The sequence below is a fragment of the Saccopteryx leptura genome, chromosome 1 (genome assembly GCF_036850995.1).
Source record: "Saccopteryx leptura isolate mSacLep1 chromosome 1, mSacLep1_pri_phased_curated, whole genome shotgun sequence".
Classification (NCBI taxonomy): Eukaryota; Metazoa; Chordata; class Mammalia; order Chiroptera; family Emballonuridae; genus Saccopteryx; species Saccopteryx leptura.
Window position 1 is genome coordinate 53,073,395 of NC_089503.1, and position 12,337 is coordinate 53,085,731.

The 12,337-nt window shown below is 39.3% G+C and overlaps 1 protein-coding gene across 1 annotated transcript in view; it reads right to left on the bottom strand.

Annotated features, from left to right (window-relative positions):
• Positions 1-12,337, bottom strand: part of NLRP14 (NLR family pyrin domain containing 14) — a 44,028-nt gene that overhangs the window by 16,445 nt on the left and 15,246 nt on the right. Inside the window, exons 5-9 of the mRNA XM_066360587.1 lie at positions 9,423-9,584; positions 5,809-5,976; positions 5,028-5,198; positions 4,424-4,594; positions 1,817-1,987 (exon numbers count right to left, since the gene is read on the bottom strand). Of these exons, the coding sequence (XP_066216684.1) occupies positions 1,817-1,987; positions 4,424-4,594; positions 5,028-5,198; positions 5,809-5,976; positions 9,423-9,584 (843 nt within the window). The remainder of the gene's footprint in view (positions 1-1,816; positions 1,988-4,423; positions 4,595-5,027; positions 5,199-5,808; positions 5,977-9,422; positions 9,585-12,337) is intronic.

A 12,337-nucleotide genomic window follows, 5' to 3' on the forward strand; every position in this document is an offset into this window, starting at 1 on the left:
GGGATTTCTTAATAAGCAGGAAAAAAAAAGTAGGTGAAACTGCTTTCTCCCACAAACAGGTTATTATATGTCAAGCTTCCCAAATCAAGGATATTAACACTTATTCTTACCAATCCTAAAAAAAAAAAATACTATAAACTTTCCCAAGGAACCCACTGATGTCTATACTTTCAGTTTCTAATACATTTTTTATATAAAAATGCTTTCTAGGACTCTATCTCAAAGTGTTATCTCCAAAGAATCAAGAAGTTACATATAAAAAGATACTTCTTTCGTATCTTTTGTAGGACATTCTGATCTCAAGCATTCTTTCCCTCTTTTGCCCCCACCCTATTCTTCAATCATACCATCTATTATTCTTCAAATATACCACATTTATCCTGATTCCCCTTCTCTCTCCTCTTTCCCTCTGCCTAGGATATAACAAAATCCTCTTCATTTGTCAAGCCTAAGATGACTACATATCTCCTGTCGCATTCCTTGCTCCTTGAAACTTTTGTCATATCCTTATAACAAAATATGGAATAGATCAGAATTGGTATTTATTTCCCTACTATCAGCATTTTGCAAGTTACTGAAGGACAAGAACATCACCTTAGTAATAACCTTTAGTCCTCTCAGCATCTAGCTCATGTTTGTTGTAAACATAGGCTGAGAGAACAGGCATGGCCTACAGAGACTATGGAGGGAGCTAAGAAAGCACCAGCAATGCTACGGAGAGAAACTGGGTGAAGCAAATATCTTGAATATATAGGTCACATAGAAATTATGTCTCTCTAGCTGAAATAAAGACATTAGATTTCATGATAATTTCCCCATTAAGTAAAATTTTATCCTCCAATTGAATAATAATCCAGGAAACTTCAGAGAATCACCTTGTAACTCATATCTTATACATTTTCCTAAAGGAAGTACCAATGCTTATTGACCCAAGAGTTCAATCACTTAGTATTGACAGATTTGACAATTAACTATTAAACTCACTTGGAAATTTGGTTATCATGAGTCAGTGCAGGCAAAGCAAACACCTCGGGGTATACCAGCAATCTTGAATTTGTGGTTTTAAAACAACAATGCTGGGGTGAGACCCTTAATGACTCATCTAGGCTACTAGTCAGTCCCATGGGAGGCCCTACTGGGAAAGTGAGCTGAGATTGCTAAGTGACACCTATATCTTGCTTCAGTCCAGCTAAAATATTTATATAATGATATATTAAATACTGTGCAGCCATTAAAAATAATCAATAAGGTGACTATATATATTTGAGTTTCTGAAATAGTATCATGTGAAAAGTCACATCTACACAATAATCCCGATTACACATACCCACACCATGCATAGGTATATATACCTATTTACAGGGTAAGAGAGAACGTAATTAGAATAAACACGGTTGCTATTAAAGAATGATGGGATTGTTGGATATTTTTAAAAATTCCCTTCCCAGTTCCTTTAAAAGTCAACCAAATTCTAAAACTGGATTTAAGAAAGTAAAACTAGTAGAGCTCAATTTCGGCTTCATGGATGTAAAGGTCACGCAATAGAGTCACTGGGGCACAACTGAAGGAAAAATATAGTGTCTATGGTGTAGCCTACTGGCTCTGGTGCTCCTTACCAAAGGGAAGTTGACTGTAATTACTGTATTAACCGTTTAAGAAAAACCTGATGACCAGACTTCCCCAGCTAGTCTCAGGCGGAAGAGGAAAGAGGGAATTGTTTTCTCTGATAGATACTCAGCTCTCCGTCTTTTTTTCCATCCCTCCCCTGCCTCCACAGTAGTTAAAGCTACATAAAACCAAGGTCAAAGAGACCTACTCCAGGTCCTGAAGGTTACAGCCTGGAAGCCGCAAGACATCACACAGATGCTTCACTCCATCATCCTGCAGCCAGTTTGAGCCCAAATCCAGATGTGTCAGGCTCTTGTTGCTTAGGAGAGAAGATGACAGATGTTCACCGCTAACTGAAGTGAAATGGCAACGTCTCAGCCTACAGGAAGAACAAGGTGAGGAAAAATAGAATCATTGCTCTACTGCCTGGAGATTTGTATCTTTGAAAAGAGTTCATGTTATGATCCCTGTCTACCTGCCAACACTCCACCTCAGGTTAAATAGCCTCTTCCCTCATTGCCTCTTTGTTTGTCTCATTTGGAAAACACAGGTTTGAAACCAAATTGGGTTATAAACTGGATTCCTGTTCTTCAGAATTCTATTATATATAAAATGTTAATCTCTTTACCTTGTATGTAAATATAGTACCCTGTTGCAGAAGAAGCTACATGGAGAAGAGCAGTCATATGGAGTAGAATGGGAATAATAATAGAGTAAGTACTTTTTGTACATAATAAAGTGGCATTTCCAATTAGTAGGGAAATGATATATTCTCCCATAAATGATGTGGAACAAAAGACCTGACATGGGGGAAAACAGAGGCAGACTTAATGGTGGGTGCACCGGGCATGCACCCTGAGCCCCAACTTCTTTTTTTTTTTTTCTTTTTTTTTTTCTTTTTTTGTATTTTTCTGAAGCTGGAAATGGGGAGGCAGTCAGACAGACTCCTGCATGCGCCCAACCGGAATCCACCCGGCACGCCCACCAGGGGGTGATGCTCTGCCCACCAGGGGGTGATGCTCTGCCCATCTGGGGCGTCACTCTGCCGCAATCAGAGCCATTCCAGCACCTGAGGCAGAGGCCACAGAGCCATCTTCAGCACCCGGAGCCCCGACTTCTGAAGGGCCCCACAAAACCCCAACTTTACACTTTTTTCTAATAACACCAAGTTTAGTTTCATGTGTGCAACTTTAACATTAATAGTACATAATATTTTTTTATTTATTTAAAAATATGGTTAACATTTATTTTTATTTTCCCTGTCTCTCTCTCTTTTTTTAAGGGGCCCAATATTTTCTTCTGCATCCGGGACCTCAACTGACCTTAATATGCCTCTGGAGAAAAATAAGTTTAAAACTTATAACAAAGTTAATTTGAAATAATTTAACATTTAAATGGTAAAAAGTAAACCATAATGAGTATAAATCATTTTTTTTAAAGAAAGGTATTTCCTATTATGTCAAAACTAGAAGTCATGAGGGGGAAGATAATTAGACTTCACAAAAGTCTGTATTTAAACTTCTATATTCTAAAATATTCTAAAAATGACCATAAAGGAAATTAGATATACAACAAGATGCTAGGTAAATTTTTTTACAATACATAAAATATAATAGTAATAGTGTATATGTGATATCAGTAACCATAGTATGTAACATAGATAAAGAAAATGATCCAGAAGAAAACTGAACCTATGAAGAGAAATTCGTAGGTTAAGGGTCAAAAACATTAAAAAAATATCCTCAACATCAAATGCTTTTTAAACTTATTTTCAATTATCTAATTAACACTGATCAAAAAGATTGTAAGGCCTTAGCTGGTGGCTCAGTGGTAGAGCTTCTGCCTGGCGTGCAGATGTCTTGGGTTTGATTCCCCACCAGGGCACACAGGAGAAAGCAACCATCTACTTCTCTACCGCCCTGCTCCTGCTTCTCTCTCTCTCTCTCTATCTCTATCTCTCTCTTTTCCTCCCCTCCTGCAGCCAAGGCTCGATTGAGGGAGTTGGCCCGGGCACTGAGGATGGCTCCATGGCCTCTGCCTCAGGCGCTAAAAAAAATGGCTCCGGTTGCAACGGAGCAATGCCCCAGATGGGCAGAGCATCGCCCCCTAGTGGGCTTTGCCAGTGGATCCTAGTCTGGGCACATGCAGAAGTGTGTTTCTGCCTCCCCTCCTCTCACTAAAATTAAAAAAAAAAAAAGATTGTAGATACCCTGTGGGGATGTCAAAGTGCAGGCCCCTAGGCTGCTGAGGGAATATAAACAAACTATCTGGAGGCAATTTAACCATATATGACAAATAAAAATTTCGGCTAAGTCAATTCCGTGTCTAGGAAATTCTCTAATAGCAACTAACAGAATAATCACAGCATGATCCAGCCATACCATGGCATGCTGCATTTCTGTTTAATGGTATCCCTACATATTTACCTGTTCAGAGCCTAGAATATGAAGTTGGATAGGTGGACTTTAGTCCTGAATTCATCATTTTCTTGTGAGCATTTGGCAAGATGCAAAATCTTTCTAACTAAGCCTCACGTTCCTCACCTGTTCAATGAGGCACTTAGAACTCAGGTTGCCAATTTCACATCGACAGGTACTTCCGTGCAGGTTAAAAAAATTTAGCACAAGGCCCAGAACACAGTAAGGACAAAATAAATGGCAGTTATTAATATCATCCTTCTCATCCTCTTCATTATCATTACAACCAACAGTAGGGCGAAAGGAAGAGACAGAGTATGTTCATATTTATTTGCCCATTTTAAACATATTTCAAAATGCACATTGTATTAGAAGGCTGAAAACTAGTAGAAACTTACACCAGGCTCCGTAGAGTGCACTGTGGATGTTTCAAGACATCACTCATAAGCTTTACTCCACCATCTCCCAAGATGTTGTCTGCCAAGCACAAATGTGTCAGCCTTTTATTGCCAATGAGAGCCAAAGAGAGATCCTTGCAACCAGCTGCCGTGAGGCCACAGCTCTCCAAGCTGAAGGAGAAACACAGATGGGAAGAGATCAGTCCAATCCAAGTTCACGTTTCTCTTCTCCTTCACTGGGAAATTAAGTTAGTTGTTACAACCCCCACACCTCAACCATAGACTTAACCTCATCAAAGTGACTTCAATTTTGGATTCCATTTCAGCCATGTACAGGGTGTAACAAAACAAAAAATAGGAGGGGAGAGTAGAGCCTAGAAAAAAAATGAAAATAAAAAGTCAATCAGGCAGAGAAAAGTATCTAAAAGTCAAGTACAAGAGGAAGGGCAGTAGAGGGAGAAAGGAGGAGGTCACCCATGATTGAGAAATGAACTGACTGCTGTCACGACCCGGGCAGTTTGCCCACTCAGATCATATGTAAGCCATGTAAGACTCAACAACAACAGCAACAACAAAAAAACACAGAAAAACCAGAAAGACTCACGACAGTCTCTCTAGGTGACACTTTGGATGTCTTAAGGCTTCACACAACAGCTCCACTCCGTCATCCAATAGATGATTGGTTGACAGATTCAGAAATACGAGGCTCTGGCTTCTGACAAGAGTCTTAGAGATATTCAGACAACAAAGTGTAGTTAGGTTGCAGGATTCCAAGCTAGAAAACAATACAGAAAAACTAAAATGACTTCCTCAGAGAAGAAGTATAACCACGGCTCACTCAGCCAGAGCGTTAGGTCATGTGAATATGGGTCTTTGGACCCTTTTCTTAAAATCCAGCATGCCTACATAGAAAGAGAGCTGTTTAACTCAATCACAAGGCTCTGGTAGAGAGAGTTAGGATGGGGAGAGTACAAAGCTTGTGTTTTCCATCCCCACATCCCATCTCCCTATGAAAATATGTATGAAATCATTCAAGAATATTTTTAAATGGTCATCCTTTTTCAACCTAGGAAGAATGTCCTCTAGCGACAATATGGAAGAAGGCAGGCTGAAGGAGAGCTGCATCCTTGCGCTCTGACTCTGGAACAGCTGGGCAGAATACTAGGAGCACACAGAGAACTGCACAATAAGGGGACTTCAAGGGGGGAAAGAAAGTGTTAAAAGTCCTATCTGGAGGAAATCAGTCTGCATTACTGATCCCCGCTCTACCATATCATGAAGGTAAATTTAATTTAGCCCCATGACCAGCAATTCCAGGCTGGAAGGCTGTATTTGGACAGACAAAATTCTCAATTGTAATAAAAAGAAAAAATATCACGACTTACCCCAGACTCTGTAGTTTACAAACTGGGTGTTTCAGGGCTTCACATAATGACTTTACTCCACTGTCCCCTATATCGCTTCCTTTCAGGTCGAGATGCAGCAGATTTGGGTTATGTGTCAAGGAACTAGCGATATTCTGACAACCATCAGGGAAAGAGAGAAACCTCAACCTTCAGAAGAAAAATATGCCAGAGAGATTAGGAAATCATCTGTCCCCGGTTACAGAACACCTTTCTTTGCAAACCCATCTCTTAATACACTGCTCACAAAAATTAAGGAATCAGGGAACATGCAGATACTCCAGTACTTTCAGCCTTTTGTATAGCACTGTTTCACCAATGAAATAAAAGTTGGTTTTGCATCTCATTTGCATAACCAAACAACTTTCTTTGACTTGTCGTTTGCTTTTCTGGTGTTCTTGTTTAATAAAAAAAATAAAATGCTTTTTTTTATTGCTTCATATTTATTTTGAAATATCCTCTAATTTTTGTGAGCAGTATATTATCTACATATTCCTGCCATCTCTTATCTCACACGGGGTTTCTCGTATTTCAAGTCAGGTCATAAATCCAAGTTTCAGAATGTTGCTTAGAGAAACAACTGGATTACAACTTAGGTGTCTGTTATATCCTGACAACTAATACTCTTGACTTTTTTTGACCTTGAAGGAAAGGAATAAAGAAAGTAATAACATCAGGAAAAGTAGAAGTGGAGTTTTTGAACTCTTAACCCCAGAATGACTATCAAAAGTTTTTGGGACTATTCCAAATACTTCAATTACAACATTAATTCACAATATTTAATCCTTTAACCCAAGGTAAGTTTACTGTTAATATCAACTGTTTAATGTTCATGATAACAAAACACATTATTGTAAAATATGCCCTATCATAAGCAAAACATGAAGGATTAAATCACCTATTATTCTTCTATTTTTCTATCTCCTAACTCAGTCAACTATTAGCTATGGCTTATTCTTCTGTAGTGCCTCTGCTAGCCCCAAATTCCTAGCATGTTCACACTGCTCACTAACTGTTCAAAACCTCTGTCTGAAATATCACCTCTCCTCCCTTTTGCCCACTAGTTACCCTTCACCTTCATACTCCTTCCAGCCAAGCACAAGAAAATAAAGCTTTTACCCATTTCAGGCACTTACCATCACCATCTAATAAAAGTGCCTAATGGACTCACTAAATATGAAATTAAAAGTACAGCCTCACGTGTTAGGGAAGCAGGACATGAGTAAGTAAAGCCACACCAAGGTGGGAAATACTGACAACTGTCTCCATGGTGTCACATTGCCCCTCCCCCCAGGGACCTTCGAATTCTAAAAGAGGAAGCTATTTAATCCAAAAGAAGGCATCAGCAATTGTTAGGATTTATATTGATGACAATTCATTGAAGGGACAATGTGAGAAGATAATTTGGGGGTGAGCAAAAAGGACCTCCAAAGACCCCTTCATCATAACATACATGCAGTTTCCTACTAAATCTACATGCAAGTCCAAACTTAAACTAGTTACTTGAAATCTAAGGTCAAATCTCTCTAAAAACACTGAGATTAGAAGGGAAATATTTAAGGGGTAGCTTGTAACCCCGAAAAGAACATTAATTTTCAGTGCTAATGGAAACAAGTATCTATCATTTGTTCAACATTCAGTACATATCACTGAGCACCAATTAGACCTTGAATGCATGGGCACTGACTGCAGAGGGCAACAGGATCAGTTCCAGCTCCCAGGAAAACCAGAGGGCAAGAAGGAGACATTAAACAAGCAAACATAAAAAGGTGGTAGTGTATCTAAAATCAAATTAAGAGAAAAAATAACTGAAACAGCAAATGTTGGCAAGGATGAGGAGCAGTTAGAACTTTCATATATTGCTGGTAGAACTATGAAATGGTACAACAAGCATTTTCAAAGATAAGTTCTGGAACATACTGTTTTTTTCTTTTTAATTATTTATTGAAGAATAATTTATGTTCAATAAAATGCAGATATTAACTGTTCAGTACATTGAGCTTTGTTTTTGTTTTTTTTTCTGAAGTGAGAAGCAGGAAGGCAGAAAGACAGACTCTGAAGACCTGGTTGGCAATTTCTTAAAAACTTGACGCCCTGGCCAGTTGGCTAAGTGCACAGAGCATTGGCCTGGCATATGGATGTCCCAGGTTCAATTCCTGGTCAGGGTACACAAAAGAAGTGAGCATCTGCTTCTCCCCCTTCTTTCCCTCTTCCCCTCCCACAGCCAGTGGCTCTATTGGTTTGAGCCTCAGGCACTAAAAATAGCTCAGTTGATTCAAGCATTAGCCCAAGATGGGGTTGCCAAGTAGATCCCTATAGGTGTGCATGCTGGATTCTGTCCCACTATCTCCCCACCTCTAAAAAAATTAAAAAGTTGAGCATCCACCTATGAACTAGCAATTCCATTATTAGGTATTTGCCCAAGAGATGAAAATATATGTAAAAAAAAAAAGAGATTTGTACAAAACTATTCACAGCAGCCTTATTCATAGTAGTTAAAAATAAGAAATAGCCCAGGGGTCTATTTACAAGAGAATGAATAAGCCTATCATACAGTGGAATGGTAATCAGCAATAAAAAGAAACTACTGAAACATGCAACAAAATGGATGAATTGTGAAAAACAAAATTGTTGAGCAAAAGATGAACACAAAAAATGTATACTGTATAAATAATTCCAAATGATTTCCAGGAAAAAGCTAACCTGTAGTGACAGAGGTTGCCTTAGGAACTGATAGCAGGGGTATAAGAAAGCTTCCTGAGGTGGGGGAATTATTCTGTCTTATTTTCAGTATTGGTTACCAGGTGTATGCAATTATCAAAATTCAATGTAGAGGCCCTGACCAGTTGGCTCAGCGGTAGAGCATCAGCCAGGCATGTGGAAGTCCTGGGTAAGATTCCCGGCCAGGGCACACAGGAGAAGTGCCCATTTGCTTCTCCACTCTTCCCCCTCTCCTTTCTCTTTATCTCTCTCTTCCCCTCCCGCAGCCAAGGCTCCATTGGAGCAAAGTTGGCCCGGGCGCTGAGGATGGCTCCATGGCCTCCACCTCAGGTGCTAGAATGGCTCTGGTTGCAACACCCAGACAGGCAGAGCATCACCCCCTAGTGAGATTTCCGGGTGGATCTCAGTCGGGCACATGTGGGAGTCTGTCTTTCTGCCTTCCTGCTTCTCACTTCAGAAAAAAAAACAAAAACAAAGCTCAATGTACTGAACAGTTAATATCTGCATTTTATTGAACATAAATTATTCTTCAATAAATAATTAAAAAGAAAAAAACAGTATGTTCCAGAACTTATCTTTGAAAATGCTTGTTGACCTGCCAAGAATGCCTTACCTCTGTGTTCTTCATCAAGAAAATTCCTAATTGAGCCTCAAAAACCCATGTCAACAGCTACTATGCTTTGTGCAATCTTTGCCAGAATAAGTTAGTTATGCTTCCACATTTCTAGAAGTTTCCACTGTTCATATTCTTAGAGCACTTTACACAGTAAATTTCAAATATTTGTTTACTGTTGGTCTCCCCTAATAAGCAGGAGCGAGAGGTAGGACAAAGAAAGAAACTGGGACTTAATTAAATGTTCTCATGTGAGACTTACAACAGTTTTTGTAGTTTACAGTTTGGGTGCCTTAGTTCTTGATAAAACATCTTCATTGCTAATTCATCAAGGTTGCTATGATTCAGGTCCAACTCTCTTAAGTCTTCATTTGTATGAAGCACAGAACAGAGATCTTGCCAGCAGTGATAAGCTTCTCTTTGCCTAAATAGTTGGGTAAAGAAAAGATCAATGAATCTATTTATATTTCAGCCCAGGCAACTCTCAGAAGATGGTAGGGGGTGAAAATAAGTAGTGAGAGCATCCAGTGCAGGTCTGATGCAGGCACAGTCGACCAGGAAGTCATCCTCTTGGCATTCCAGAGGCTTTATTTGCCCAATAGCTTCCCTCAACATACCCCATCAACGTAGAAAATAAAAAATAGACTTCACTTGGGAGGAAGAGGCTCAAGAATGAGGAAAGTCTTCAAATACCTAAAGAGCCAATATCAAGAAGAAAAATAATATATGTCCACAAAGAATAAAATTAGGAACAGCGGATAGACCAGGGGTCTCAAACTCGGCCGCATGCGGCCCGCCAAACAATTTTGTGCGGCCCGCAGACTAATCCACGAAGTTCAAAATATTTTGGATAAAATTAAGTAAGCCTAGGGGCCTACTTGTATTTTTCATTTCTCTAGCATCCTAGCTAGATATTAGCTTAGTTAACAGCAGTTGTGATGCGAACTACAGTTTCTGGTCGTTTTGTGACACTGAAAAGTGTTGCGTAACATTTGCCTTTTGTAGACCTAGTGCGGCCCGCCGAACGGCTGTGATCTTGCTCTGCGGCCCACATGCTGAGTTGAGTTTGAGACCCCTGGGATAGACATTAGAGAAACACAAGTTTGAGCCCCTGTCCTACCATTTAGTAGCTATACTACTTTAAGCAAGTCACATTAATTCTATGAGCTCAGAGTTTTCTTCATCTATAAAACGGAAATGCCATCTCCCCTCACAGGATTGTGAGAATTCAACAGTCAATTTTAGTTGTACCCAAAAGCACTGTAAATTTTAAAATGCTTTATACAATACTTTAATTATTAACCATACTATCAACAAACTCACGATAAACAAGTAAAACAAGGAATAAAAGAGAAGACAAACTAGTGATAACAAGCGCAAGTTCTATAACAGGATAGCTCTGAGTCCCAACTCTGCCATTCACTAAACTGGGTTATTCTGGCAACATCACTAACCTACGTGAGCTTCATCTTCTTTGTCTTAGAAAATGAACATAGTGGTATTTACTTCTTAGAATTACTGTGAAGATTCAGTAGGACAAGCTATAGAAAATGACTAGCAAATGGTTCACCTTGTAAATGCTCCTACCATGTAGTAGCTATCTATCTATATTAAAAAATATATAAATTCGGTGTGTTGCCTTATACATACTAGCTACTGTAGGTACTTGTAGGTTCGTTGGGTGGTGTTCTGTAAAATTAGACATAATAAGGAACAGATTAACAAGGGAAAAGCATAAAAATTTTGTGAGAAAGTGCATCATAGATACACATGGGAGAAACTCAGGCTAAGTCAACGGAGTGGTTAGAATTTGAGATCTACATACCCAATTTACTAGGAAGAAGGCAGAGGGAGAAAGGGCACTTATGAAAAAACAAATGACTTTTTGATTTTTTTAAATTTTATTTATTCATTTTAGAGAGGAGAGAGAGAAGGAGAGAGAGAGGGAGAGAGAGAAGAGAGACAGGGGAGGAGCTGGAAGCATCAACTCCCATATGTGCCTTGACCAGGCAAGCCCAGGGTTTCGAACCGGCGACCTCAGCATTTCCAGGTCGACGCTTTATCCACTGCACCACCACAGGTCAGGCCAAAAATGACTTTTTGGAAAGATAAATAGGCCTGTAGGAGACTAGACAGGAGACATGACAGGTTGTGACAATGTCTGTCTGGGTGTAGGGCCAACTTCTGTCTCCAAGAAGAGATGATAGTTGCTCCCGGGAGGAGTTCATGATAGTTGAATACTTTTGGAAGCCTGCTTTTAGGCAGATAAACAATTTCAGAAACTCAAATGCCTTCAGCTCAAAATAAATCTTACGTAAAAGTGGCACATTTTGGGGTGACATATCCTGATCCCCTTCATTATTCAATAAACATTGATTTCCCCCATACCTTAAACTGGAACAGATGACATTGCCAAGTCGTGGCCTCTACATCATCTGAGGTCTTAAATTTGAGAAAACTAGGCAATAAATTATTCAAACATTCAAGTGTTTATTTAATACACCAAATATGATGAATAAAATGGTGAATACGATAGAAATCCTGCTCTTAAGTTTACAATGTAGTTAGGTTGTAGAAGAGACTGGGGTGACCCATAGAGTCCCTTTTAAAATACTGGGTTCTCAGACTCTTTTTTTTTTATTTTAACAATGCCAACTCTAGTATTAGGTACCACTACAACAGAAGTGGGGAGAAGACAGCACAAAGACTGACTATATTGTGGCCAGAATGCCTTCCTAACATTAATTAGGCATAAAAATACATCCTAATGCCCTGGGTTCGATCATATCTACCTCAAATAGAACTATAAAATCAGAATCAAGAAAACTGATTGAAGGAGATTTTTTTCACAACTTCCCAAGGACTGTCAAGTGAGGGTCACAGCATTGCAGCCTACAATCCCTAGTACCATAGTTCAGAGAGAAGTGAACTGTACTCTCAGAAGAGGCATGCTGCAACAGTGTGTAACAGCAATGAGACAGCTTGTATAAAGGGGGAAAACCAAGGACTCAGAAGCATGGCTTCCTTCAAGTTACATACCTTCCTGGTACCTCAGTTTTTTATAAGTAAAATGGAAATATAAGCAGCCATCTAAGATATTTAAGGGACTAAATGAGTTGGGACTTAAGACTATAAGGTATGTGTGAAGCAAATGTTAGCTACTATTTAATGTGCACT